The 13,525-nt window shown below is 49.8% G+C and overlaps 1 protein-coding gene across 5 annotated transcripts in view; it reads left to right on the forward strand.

Annotated features, from left to right (window-relative positions):
- The window catches only part of FGF18 (fibroblast growth factor 18), a 157,478-nt gene that overhangs the window by 2,346 nt on the left and 141,607 nt on the right, over positions 1 to 13,525 (forward strand). The window contains exons 2-4 of one of the 5 annotated variants that reach the window (XM_083493825.1): positions 5,875 to 6,090; positions 6,747 to 6,860; positions 11,076 to 11,112. The exons of 3 other annotated variants lie outside the window; for them this stretch is intronic. Coding sequence is in view for 1 of the 2 variants with exons in the window: in XM_083493823.1 (XP_083349949.1) it covers positions 10,738 to 10,772; positions 11,076 to 11,112 (72 nt within the window). In the remaining variant the exon portion in view is untranslated. Of the gene's footprint in view, positions 1 to 5,874; positions 6,091 to 6,746; positions 6,861 to 10,481; positions 10,773 to 11,075; positions 11,113 to 13,525 lie in introns of those variants that run through there. One more of the 5 variants, XM_083493823.1, reaches the window with a different exon arrangement.

The following is a 13,525-nucleotide window of genomic DNA, read 5'->3' on the forward strand; positions in this document are numbered from 1 at the left end:
TTTGGTTTATTCTTGTTTTCTTTATCCAGCCCACCTTTCAATATTTGATTCTTGCTGAGAGGCCTTCTGGCTGTAAGCCAGAGAATTAGGCTGGATGGGAACTTGAAATTCACATTTTTAAGTTTCGTGAAGAAAGGGTAAGATAATAAATATGGCATATCAGCCGTCCTGGTTATACCTTCTTTCTTCCTGGGTTTGCAGTGAGCAGTTGCCTGCCTCTGTTAAACTGTGGAGTTTTCCTCCCACCAGATGTAGAGATGGGCACAAGCTTTAAAATAGGATCAAAGGCTTTCCTTTTTCAAAAGGTCTCCCACATGAAAACCACGGGATGGATCTGCCTGAGATTTGGCACGCTTAGTCTACTCTGAAGGGACTTCTGTGCCTGAAAATTGCATCCACTTATACGAAAGTCGAAAAAAGGATACATTCCACATTATAGTCAACAGGGGTGAAAGAGCACTTCGGATCTATCAGATCAAATTTGGGCCTGAATAATGCAAGTTAACAATTCTCTCCCACCAACTGCTCAAACTTGTTTGTGGAGAGGCTACATTAACCATTGATTTCTTAAGTATATGCTTGAAATGACACTACAAACTCAATGTAATGTTTTTGTGGGGATTGTATTATATAACTAGACTTGTACTCAGTTACTCTTTATTATTTGGGGAAATCACAATTTTATTGGAAGAATGACACAGAGCAGAACCAAAACAGGTTAGGCTGCCTCCAAACACTACACACCTCTAGCTTTACAGAGGGTGGTGAACACAGCGCATGATATCATGGGCTGCCCCTGAGCCCGCTAGATGACATCGCAAGGGATCGTTGCCTTAGGAGCGCGAGGAAAATTTTCAGGGACGATTCACACCCCAGCCAGCACCTCTTTAATCTTCTACCCTCGGGCAGGAGATATAGAAGTATAATCAGTCGTACCAACAGGCTAAAAAACAGTTTCTGTCCGTGGGCTGTTAGGCTGCTGAACGGAAAATAATATAGTGCAACTGACTTTCGGGGTTGGTGTGTTATGCGACAAGCACACAGAGTGCAATGAGATTGAGTGTTTGTGTGGGGAGGGTAAAGGTAAAGGAACCCCTGACCATTAGGTCCAGGCTTGGCCCCCTCTGGGGTTGCGGCGCTCATCTTGCTTTATTGGCCAAAGGAGCAGCTTCCGGGTCATGTGGCCAGCATGACTAAGCCACTTCTGGCGAACCAGAGCAGCGCACGGAAACGCCGTTTACTTTTCCGCCGGAGTGATACCTATTTATCTACTTGCACTCTGACGTGCTTTCGAACTGGTAGGTTGGCAGGAGCAGGGACCGAGCAATGGGAGCTCACCCAGTCGTGGGGATTCAAACCACCGACCTTCTGATCGGCAAGCCCAAGAGGCTCAGTGGTTTAGACCACAGCGCCACACACATCCCAGAAACCTAAAGAATCCTGTGGCATATCAAAGATGATAATATTTTTGGCACCACACCACATCAACTGCTAAGATTAAGCAATCTTCCAATAATTCCTAACAAGACTTAATAACAGAAATATAAGAATGTAAACCAAATAACAACAAAAACAATATATCTACACCAAAACAAATGTTGCCCCCCAAGCAATACTCCTAAATACGACTATCCACAAATCCAGATTCCAAACACAAAGTAACTTCTACCAGATCTTTCAGAAACAGTCACACAACACCATGGGTAGGCAAACTAAGGCCCGGGGGCCAGATCCGGCCCAATCACCTTCTAAATCTGGCCTGCGTACAGTCCAGGAATCAGCGTGTTTTTACATGAGTAGAATGTGTGCTTTTTAAAATGAATCTCTGTGTTATTTGTGGGGCATAGGAATTCGTTCATTCTCCCCCCCCCCCCAAAATATAGTCTGCCCCCCCACAAGGTCTGAGGGACAGTGGACCCTGCACAACACGAATGCTTTTCACAGAATGATATAGGGAAGTCTGACATGACTATAGTGCTCTTCACTTTAGATTAAAGGGTATTCTCTCTCTTTCTCTCAGACAAAAAAAGGCGAGGTATAAATAAATAAATAAATAAATAAATAAATAAATAAGATGATGATGATAATGATATTCTTAAAAATGAAGAATTTTGTTTCCTCAAATTCCTCCCCCCTTTTAAAATTTTAATTGTAATAATAATTTTATTATTTATACGCCACCCATCTGACTGGATTGCCCCAGCCATTCTGGGCGGCTCCCAACAAAATATTAAAAACACAATAAAACCTCAAACGTTAAAAGCTTCAGGTGTCTTCTAAAAGTCGGATAGTTGTTTATTTCCTTGACATCTGATGGGAGGGCCTTCCACAGGGCAGGTGCCACTACCGAGAAGGCCCTCTGCCTGGATCCCTGTAACCTCACTTCTCGCGGGGAGGGAACTGCTAGAAGGCCCTCAGAGCTTTTAAAGGTGAGAATACTTTGGGAAAGGCCATTGCTCAGGGCTGCAACATCTGCCTTGCATGTAGAAAGTCCCAGGTTCAGTTCCTGGTATCTTCAGATAAGGGTGGGAAAGGCTTCTTTCTGAAACTCTGGAGAGCTTCTGCCAATCAGTGTAGACATTATTGAGTTGGATGGGTTGGATATGTGGACGCTCAGAGGATGACCTCCAAACCATCCTAAATATCTTTGCAGAAGCTTACGAAAAGCTCGGCCTGTCGCTCAACACCCAAAAAACCAAAGTGCTGCACCAACAAGTACAAAATAACCCCTTTGCAGCACCACAAATCCAACTTGATGGTGTAACGTTGGAAAATGTTGATCACTTCTCCTACCTAGGCAGTTATCTTTCCACAAGGGTCAACATTGATGCCAAAATCCAGCATCGCCTGAGCTCTGCGAGTGCGGCTTTCTCCCGGTCTCTATTCCGAACTTTAAAATGGAAAGCATAATGCTGGTGGTCAACAAAAGAGGTTTAAAGACTGTCTCAAAGCAAATCTAAAAAAATGTAGTATAAACACTGACAACTGGGGAACACTGGCCTGCGAGCGTTCCAGTTGGAGAACAGCCTTGACCATGGGCTTTGAAGACACTCGAACTCAGAACGCAAGGGAGAAACATGCTAAGAGGAAGGCACTCTTGGCAAATCCACACCGTGATCAACTCCCGCCCAGAAACCAATGTCCCCACTGTGGAAGGACGTGTGGATCCAGAATTGGCCTCCATAGTCACTTACGGACTCACTGTTAAAACTGTGTTTATGGAAGACAATCTTACTCAGCTATGAATGATCACCAAAGAATGGCAGATTCTAATGTTCCCGTGTTGACAAATCACAAACACCAGGAATGAAATATAATGTTGCCATGCAGACAATATTGATCAATGCACTTCTGAAAATTAAAATAGGAATGTAATTTGGGTAGTTCCTGGCATTTTCGTCTGCTGTATGTGAGTTTTCCAGGAATGGGCAATAGTTCCCATATCACGCCCAGTGAGATGTGATCATTGTTCTCATTGATTCTTTTTAAAGAGTTGTGTTTTTTTAAATATTAATGGGAGTTGAGGCAGACTTGCTTTCCCCTTGCTGAATAACATCAGTGGCTGATGTGAGAGATGAAAACCACAGACGTTTGGTTGGTGCCCTAGAGGATGAATGACTTACCCATTCCAGAGCATGAACTTGAATTTGTCATATGTTTGGATCTGGAAAAAAAATATTGTATTTTGTGCTGCTGCCAGCATAGGAACATAGGAAGTTGCCTTGCACTGAGTCAGACGGTTGTTCGGCATTAATAATGGTTGTTCCATTATGTTCCGCATTGTCTGCACCAGAAGTCTTCAACCTCTTGAGACCCAGGACCCATATTTAGGCCAAACAAGCTTTTAAGCACCCACCCACTGCCATGGACTGGTTGGATGAAGAGGAATGATGGAAGGAATCCGTTGGGGAACCGGCAAGGGAAGAAGGCTCAGAGGCTGGGGAATGGTGATTAGATTATAAGTGGTCAGAGGGAGAAGCTTGGGAAGTTGAGGTGACAGAAACTTCAAATCAAACACATTGCTTCATAAGTTGATTTCCCACTCTCACCTCCACAGTGTTTTTACTCACACCTTTTCTACTTCTTATCCTCCACCAGGGCCAGGGCTTTTTCAGTGATGGCTCCAACCTGGTGGAAGAAGAAGAAGAAGAAGAAGAAGAAGAAGAAGAAGAAGAAGAAGAAGAAGAAGAAGAAGAGGAGTAGTAGTAGTGCAGGGATTTATGATATGCAAAATGAACCATGGAAAGAGAAGAAAGGAAGTCATTGATATTTTAAGGATGTTTAAATGAGTGTTATAAATTGTAAAACAGAAAATGTAATAAAAATTACACACACACACACACACACACAGAGAGAGAGAGAGAGAGAGAGACAGCAACCTATTACTATTTTTATTCCATATCTCGAGTTCTGAAAAGGAGAACCAATGTTGTCTGAGAAGTCTTTGCTCTCGGTGGAATATGTTGTTGTTGTTGTTTAGTCGTTTAGTTGTGTCCGACTCTTCGTGACCCCCTGGACCAGAGCACACCAGGCCCTCCTGTCTTCCACTGCCTCCCGCAGTTTGGTCAAACTCATGCTGGTAGCTTCGAGAACACTGTCCAACCATCTCGTCCTCTGTCTTCCCCTTCTCCTTGTGTCCTCCATCTTTCCCAACATCAGGGTCTTTTCCAGGGAATCTTCTCTTCTCATGAGGTGGCCAAAGTATTGGAGTCTCAGCTTCAAGATCTGTCCTTCCAGTGAGCACTCAGGGCTGATTTCCTTCAGAATGGATAGGTTTGATCTTCTTGCAGTCTATGGGACTCTCAAGAGTCTCCTCCAGCACCATAATTGAAAACATCCATTCTTCGGCGATCAGCCTTCTTTATGGTCCAGCTCTCACTTCCATACATTCGGTGGAATATAATTCTCCCCAAACTCTGCTCTCATAGAAGAGTTGCAGACTCAGGAAGAGAACACATGGCTGATCCCTTCCCCCATCTCAAGTAAAGGACTGCGGCAAGGCAGTCGCTCCAGAATTTGCAGCAACGTTGTTTTCCCACTAGATGGCAAGCGAAGTGTTTGGAAACTCTTTCAGACTGGCAGCCGGTGGAAAACAGCTGGGGTGTGGGAAAAATCTATTTGATTTCTTTTTTTTTAAAGAAACTTTGCTAGAAAAAGAAAAAGTCAACTTGAGCTCAGACGTAAATAATATCCCAAATGTGAAAGGGAGCAGCAAAGAATAGCTTGGCAAAAATAAACCACAACTACCCTACCATACTAATTTTACATATTCGTTTGAAGCATTTCTCTCTGCTGCTTTCTGACACGGGTTCAAACCGGCTTACCACAACAGTATATTATATACGTCTACACACAGCAAATAAAAATATGATAAACAGTTATAAGAATGTTAAGCAGCCAGTTAAAGTAAACTTTGTCCAGAGAGAAGTGCCGGTAGCCTGAGGTAAAAGTTAGAGCGGTCATTCCACATTGACAGGGCCTGCTGATAATAGCTGTGACCCAACAGATTGGGCGATATCCCATGTTTTTCATACTTGGAATAGAACCATTGGAATCGCTGGACTTTTAGTCACTTAAGCCCATTCTTTTCAATGGGTCTGCTCCCAACGTGACTTACTCACTCAGTCGCGCACAATCTGGTGTGGATGAACGCAGTCAGCAGAGTGTGATTGAAACATACTTTGAGATACACAACTGCCTCCTTCTCCTAGGACTTAACTCTGAACTGGAACGAGCCTCTGGGAGTCTTTGGGTAGGCAAGCCATACCTTGACCCCAGATGATCCGTCATCCACTGGCTGGTGGTCTGCCAACTGTCGTAAGGATAGGGCAACATTCAGCTGCCTTATGTCTTCTTTTGATAATTTTCAGGTAGCAGTGGAATAAATACAGGCTCTGCAGGGTTAAGCAGACGGTCAGCTTCCAAGGGAAGCTTTTTCTCCTTGGCTGAGAACATGAATCTGAAGGTGCCTTTCTGGCCTTTGAAGTGATGGAGGGCAGGCGGCCTCCTGGCTTGTTCCTCACGGGCGAATGGCTGCCAGCTTCCTGCAGCTGCTGTACCTGCTGCCTCCTCTCTCTTACGCATGCACAGGTAAGTCTAGTTCTCGCTGCATCTAGGCTGGACCGCTTCCGGCTGCAAGTGGAGTTAAATGATTAAATGACCTTGGGTCAAAAATAATTGAAAACTAGGAGGTCAGGCAGAAGAACTGGGCTAGAAATCTGATCTCTGACATGCCAGCTTTCTAATCGTGTGGAGGGAAGGTTTTCAATATGTAGGGTCAGGAATAATCGTGCGAGCTTCCTGCTTGCAGTCTGAAGAGGTGCTTCTCAGATACAAGTTGACTTCCATGGAGAGTCCTAGGCTACAGCTACCTCCAGGTTTTCACTGCATATAAGCTTAGGGCCATAAACTCAGTAGCACAGAGCACATGGCCAAAGGTCCCAGGTTCAGTCCCCGGAATCTCCAGACAGAGATGGAAAAGGCTCCTGACCGAAATCCAGCCATTGCAGACAACACTTAAGATAGGCCAGGGGTCTGCATTTGGCACAGGGAGGGATGCAATTTATACCTCACATATTGCATTCCTTGGCACTGTGATTTCTAGGTTTCGCAAGGGCTGGTGATTTGTGGTGGAATTGGTGCCAGGTGACTGAACTTTCCACTCTGCGAACCTTTAGTTTTATTTTATCAACAGTGGCAGACCATGCCCTGTTTTGTGAACTTCGGCTTCATTTATTTATTTCTAGGAATTTTTTAAAAAGGAAGCAGCAGCAGGCATCCTTCGAGAGTGGACTCTCCTTTGAGCTTCGCTGGAAATGTGAAGAGGTGCAGGAAGACAGCACCACCACTGTTTCCCTGTGGTAAGTTGTTGTTGTTATTATTATTATTATTATTATTATTATTATTATTATTATTATTATTGAATTTGTGTACCTCCCTATACCCACAAGTCTTGCCCTCCCCGTCGGTTATGCTAGTGGATATCACACACAGAAAAGAAGGAATGTATGTACAGCCCAAGGGTAGCCAACCTGGCCTCCTCCAGATGTTGATGGACTACAGCTCCCATCAGCCCCAGCTAGCATGGCCAACGTCCAGGAATGATGGGAGTGGTAGTCCAGCAACATCCAGGTTGACTACCCTTGGCATGGCAAAATGAAGACACTTGCACACTTTCAGCAACTGGGCTGAAAGGTTCTCAATCTGGTCCTCTGTCCTTCTTCCATCCTCCAAGCCCTCAAGGAGCCAAGGAGAAGAGCAGTCAAGGAGAGGACCCCGTCTTCTCATTGCTGCCCTGGCCTTCTTTATAACCTAGCAGCCCCACACATTTTCTTTTCTGGGGCAATACATATTTTCTCCACGTGCTGCCACCCATTTTGCCAAGGCCACTGGCGGTAACGACTTTCACGCGCAGCAAACCCATCGTGCGAGGGAGGCTCAAGCACACTTCCCAGTTCAAAAGCCCTCAAAGATATTCCTCACTCGCATAAGCACATGGTGCCGCTTTGGGTGAGTCCAGAGAAGAAGACATTTTGTGAGGTCAAAACCCGACAGGAATTGGGTTGACTTTGGAGATGGTCTCTATCAACACTTGCAGAGAATCATAAATATTCTCATGTGCGTGAAAACCACAAAAGACTTCCTTTCTTTCCACAGCGCTTGTCAATATAGAGTGTTGTTGCAGCTCTTAACAACTGTGGCAGAGGTGAAAAATCCATTCTCTCACCCCAAAACAAACAGGGATCTGAGCTAAAGTTGAAAGACAATGTTGAGGCCAAGGCAAGGGTTGAAAACCAAGGCCATATCCAAACATGCACTGGATCACACCAACTGAGAGTTGCCAGCTATCCCATCACCAGCTCAGAACCAGGAATCGGAGGACAGCCTTCCTCGTGGCTGCATTGATACTGCTTACCTAGATGGTTGGGTGGCAGCAAGATTCGTGCTGTGTGGGCACGCTGGCAGGAGAGTTGGGTTGGCTCTGCCAGTATGCCCATGCAGCCCCAACTTTGCTGCCACCCTGTCCTGCTGACTCTGCAGCAGCAGCCAGGTGGAGTTGTCAAGGAGGGCAGCTTTCTGGCGTGGTCCTACCACCCTGGGCTGCTCCTGCCCCCAACCATCAATGTGGTGTGTTCGTCAGGCAGGTGCTACAGGATGGAGGATGCCCTACGTTCTTTGCTTCACTGGCTCATTCAGTTGCAAGCAAGTCAACAGGCCGGTTGAGCTGGGAGGACTGGGTGGAGGAGAGCCTTAAAATGAGTGGGGGGCAGGGAAGTTGAGCTAGCACCTTGCAAGGGGGTTTGCTTCATGGACAGGACCAAGTGTTCCTGGGCAGAGGAGGAGTTAGAGTGGGCCAAGAGAAGGGAGAAGGGAGTGGGGTGGGGTAGAAAGTGATAGGTCTGGATCCAATGTGATCAACGGCCCTGTGTGAAAGGAAGCCTCCTCTGCATGGCTCATAGCTCCCCCAAGACCTTTGAATTGCAGGGTAGGTCAAGAAGCCCAGGCTACCTGCAGACCTTCCTGCAGGTGCTCATACAGGAGGCCTTGTACCTCCTAACTCAGGCATAGGCATACTCGGCCCTCCAGGTGTTTTGGGACTACAACTCCCATCACCCCTAGCTAACAGGACCAGTGGTCAGGGAAGGTGGGAGTTGTAGTCCCAAAACATCTGAGGGCTGAGTTTGCCTATGCCTGTCCTAACTAAAGGCTGACCATTATGGGCTTCCAGTCAGTCTTTCAGAAAGTGCTTGGGAGGAAGGGAAAGGAGAATGTTAGCCGCTTTGAGACTCCTTTGGGTAGTGATAAAGCGGGATATCAAATCCAAACTCTTCTTGTTCTTCTCCAGCTGGCCTTCCCAAAGCCAGCTGGCCAAGAAGGTTGGACCTTGGCTGCTTATGCAAAGAGCCATCTTAACTCTGAGCAGGAACATCCTCCGTGGTGCTGCTGCTGCTCCCAGTTCTTCTTTTGAGGTGGTGGTGGGCTTCTAGGAATGCCAGAGGAACCTTGTTGGATCAGACCACCCAGTTTCCAACAGCATCCTGCCAAACGCCTTCAGGGAAGCCCACCAGCAAGCAGTCCTCCATTAGGGCGAATGAAGTGCTACCCCACGCACCTCCACCTGCCCCCACCTGCCTGCCTCCTTACAACCAGCCAGGGGTTGGTTGTCCCTGTCATTGGCTCCTGCTGACTCTCCTATCTTCCAGTCACCAAGTGGGCACCAACCACCCCGGCAAACAAGGCACGGAGGTAACAGCGCCCCCTGCTGCCCAGCTCCCAGCTCCCACCCGCACACTCCCAGCAACTTTTATCCAGAGCCGCAGCGCTACTTGAACCCTAGAGGCTCTCAGTTCAGGACAGCCCTGTTGGATCAGAACCGGCATTCCGCTCCAAATTCCTGTTTTGAGCAGCGCCCAACCAGATACTTCCGGGAAGACCAGCCTTCTCCAGCTAAGTGCTCCCCCCTCCCATTCGGGGTGGGGGTGGGGATAGACTGCCTCTGAGTCTGGAGGCTCCATGGAGTTGCCATGATCTCTGCCTGCCTGCCTGCCTTCCCCGGTTCCGCGCGTCCTCCTCTTGCCCCTCCGCTCCAAAAGGCGCTCTCTCGCGCCTCCCTCGCCCGCTTTTGTGTCGCCGCGTCGCTGCGGTCTCTGGCTGCCGCGCAGGTACCGAGGCTCTCCCAGCGCAACGGGACTGGCGGAGAGGCGGAGGCCCAGCCGCCAGCTGGCTTCCCGAGCGCCCTTCGCCTCCAGCAAGTGCAAAGCAGCCAGCGCCTCCCTCCGCTGGCCCAGGATCTTCTTTCTCTCTCTGCGCCGCGCTCCCTCTACCCCACCCGCCTCGCACCCCTTCTCCAGGTGGGGAGGATGCCGAGAGAAGCCGGGCGGGAGAGCGCAGAGGCGGGAGGAGGAGAAGGGGCGCCCTGCCCGCTTGCAGGTGGCCCTGGGCCAAGGCGACCCCGAGGGAGCCCGGCCCTCCCCTCCGATGACCTCGTAAGGAACCTGCCCAGCGACTGGGAGGGAGCGAGGGAGAGACCCGGAGGTTCGTCGCGCTGCTGGTGCCGCTGCTGCCCCCGCCACACAACCCATCGGAGGGGAGGAAAAGACAGAAAGAGAGAGACACAGAGAGGAGAAGGAGATCAAGGACCTGAGACGCATCCTTGGGCATCTGTCTGGGCAGTCTGATCCAGGGGAGAGCCAGGGAGAGGGAAGGAGAGGAGAGGGGTGGGGGGAAGGTGGCGGCGGCGAGACGGAGGAGGGGGGAAAGGAGGGGTTGTTGCTGATGATCGGAAGTTGCTGACAACCGGGCAGCACCTTCTCCTCTCTCCAAAGGCGGAGAGACAGAGTGAGTGAGTGAGACAGAGAGAGAGAGACGCGCACACACACATACAGGCGCGCGCGCGCAGCAGACACACCACACACAGGCGCGCGCGCGCTCCCTCACTCGTATCCAGCGAGCCCGGAGGAGGAGGAGGAGGAGGAGAGACGGGGTGGGGGGGGGGAAGAGGAGAGCTGATGTCTAAGGGAGTCACTCGGAGGAGGCAAAGCAGCCGGGCGCTCAACTTCTCCGCCTTGCTGCTCAGCGCCAAGCGCCACCGCTGGAAACCGGACGCCGCCGCCGCCGGACTTGACAAGACGGGACCCTCCTTCCTCCCATGGCCAGGCTGCGGCTCGAGGTTTGACCGCTCGGCCGCTCCAGGGAAGCCACTGGACCTCGCCGCCGCCTCCGCCGCCGCGCTCAGCGATGTATTATTCCCTGCTCTCCGCCTGCACTTGCCTGTAAGGATCACGCTGACATTGCCCCGCTTGGCGCATTTCTTCACCAAACCCCCCTCCCCGCCACCGGCTTTTTCTTTCTTTCTTTTTAAAGTGTCACTTCGGGATCTTTTTATCTCTCCCCCGCCCCCTGTGACACCCTCCCCTTCCCCCCAAAAAGAGAGTTTCCTCGCCCCAATATTGGATATCTTAACTGCGCTCTTTCTCCAACAAAACCACCGGCGCGCGCGCGTTGATTGTCTTTTGGTGAACTTTCCATCGCATCCTTCTGATCCTTTGTTGCCTTTCTCTTCTCCCTCTCCCCAGATGTTTACACTTCCTGCTGCTGTGCATCCAGGTACAGGTGAGTGATCCTCCCCCTCGCAAACCTCTTCCCCTGTTTGCTCCTTTCTCTCTCCGCCCCCACCCCCCCGGCCCCGTCACTTTTACGAGCCAGTTTATTATAGCTGTAGAGAGAGAATCCACTTGCTCTCCAAACCGGCATCTCCCGCCTTGCCGAACTTTCCAGCTCAGACAGAGCCAGAGCGAGAGAGTGTACTTCATCCACCGGATGAATCAAACGATCCTCAACTCCAAGGATTCCCTCTGATCAGACCCTCCCCCCCACCCCACCCCAACGCCTCTTCCCAAATGGCTGTTCCTGCTGCAGATGCCAGGAGCCCTGCATTAAGAAGGTATTCTCTGGAGCGCATTACTCTGGCTAATGATGTGAGGAGGAGATGTTGGCCTCCGCTTTGCAAAAAATGTTGATTGATGCACTTGCAGGGCACGGGCAGGAGGTTCTGCTCTTGGAGCTCTCTGGCTCTCAGGAGGACTTGGAAAAGGAAAGAAAATAGATTCCATGCTTTGAAGACGCGTGAGATCCTTCATCTAACGTGGAGAGCCTCCCCTCTCCTTTAGGAGAAACGCGCCCGGATCCAACTGGGTTGGTGGCGGGGAGGAATTAGGAAAGGAACTCTTTGCAACTTGGAGATGCCTCTCCAAACATCTAACTCTCTGTCTGATTATACTATAGTAAAACTGGCGTGGTGTTGGGTGGAGTGGATCGCCTGGTTTTCCATGACATTCTACCGTTTTTTGCAAGGAAGGTGGGAGGCGGCGGGAAGGAGGTGGGAAAGAAGCGAGAGAGAAAAGAAGGATTTCTGGTGCGTAGCTGGAGCTGGTGTCGAGGCAGCACGTGCGTCCGGAGACAGACCCGCCCGCGATCTTGAATATTTCAGAGTTGGCAAGGCAGGTGCTTTGGAGACCTCCTCCGTCTCGCGCTCTCGCCTTGGCTTCGCCGCGCTTCGCTGTTTGTTGCTTTGGGCAAGCTTCCCGCGCGCGTCGTAAGGAGCCACAATGCAGCAGGGGCCCCAGGCGCCCTACAACACCTCTCCCTCCAACCTGCTCCCCCCTTTCTTTTCTCTCCGCCGGCGCCCTCACCTTCTTCCCAAGGTCGCTCGCTCCAGCCGCCTCGCTCCTCTCGCTCTCTCTCTCTCCGCCCGGAATGCACCTGTCTGCCAGGGTTTCTGTTGCGGTTGTTTCATGTTGGGTAGGAACTGATCCTGTACAAACGGATTAAAGCCTCTGAAATCCGAGCCTCCTCCGAAAGCCAAGCGCCGAGAGCCGTGCCATAGCCTTACCTCCTTTGAAAAAAAAGAGAAGTCTTTAAAAATCCCCAACCCAGCAAGAGAGAGAGAGAGAGAGTAGGAAAAAACAACAAGGAAAGGGGGACTCAGAAGGACTGGGAGAGAGAAAAAGACTCCGAAATCTTCAGCTGTAAATTACTTTGCGGTTGGAAGAAAAAGGCGTTTGCTCACAGCGAAACGGGCACCCTTGGCAGAGACAGACAGACACAGGGCGGGAGGGAGAGAAAGCCCCCTTCTTTCCTCACCCCCCCATTTGTGCAGTAACTGAAGTTAATCAACTCCTATCCCACCCCCTTATCTGTCCCGCTCCCCACCGCGCTCCCATCCCCTCGTTGCTTTTAGGGAATCAGAAGACTTTTGGCGTGTTGCCTCTAAAGCACTTGCTAAAAAATCCGATCTCTTACTTCAGCAGCAGCAGCCTTTCTTTTTTAAAAAAAAAAAAAAAAAAACTTTGGGAAGTTATTGGCATCTATACAGTTGGAGCTCTCAGGCTTTCCAAAGCAATAAAATAATGAAGTAGAAGAAGAAGAAGGGAGAAAGAGAGAGAGAGAAAATACTTTCTGTACTCTCCCACTATTAGAACCATACTTCACTTTAGTGCTGATTATGCAACATTTCTTGTGCTCCGGGGGGAATCTGACAGCAGGATTTGCTGCAGAGCGAAAGAAGAGGCTTGTAAGAGGCTCTTCTCCTTGTGCCATCAGCGCACAGGGCGCTTCACAGCCTAAAGATGAAAAGAAGGGTCTCTGCCCCGAGGAGATTGCAATCTTAAAAAAAATGACGCAGGGGACGCAACGGGCGAGCGATGTCAGGTGCAGAGCAGGTGGGCGTGGCTTGGTCGGAACAACACGGGGGGGGGCAATTAGACCCACGGGACGGGATGGAGGTTCTGTGCCGCTCCAATAGAGGAAGACTGAGGGGAGGTTAAAGCAGAGAAGAGTATGTGCCGTTCAGTTTCAGGATGCAATCTTGCACCCGCTCACATGGGAAGTGATCCCCATTGAACTGAATGGGGTGAAGCTTGGCTTTATTTCACCCAGTTTGGCACCCATGAGTGTAGCCAGGATTTTTGTTGGGGGGGGGGCGCAGGCCTTTTGTTGGCGGTGGCGGCGGGGTTTGGAGCCTAAG

The sequence above is a fragment of the Podarcis liolepis genome (genome assembly GCF_965112155.1).
Source record: "Podarcis liolepis genome assembly, chromosome: 3".
NCBI lineage: Eukaryota > Metazoa > Chordata > Lepidosauria > Squamata > Lacertidae > Podarcis > Podarcis liolepis.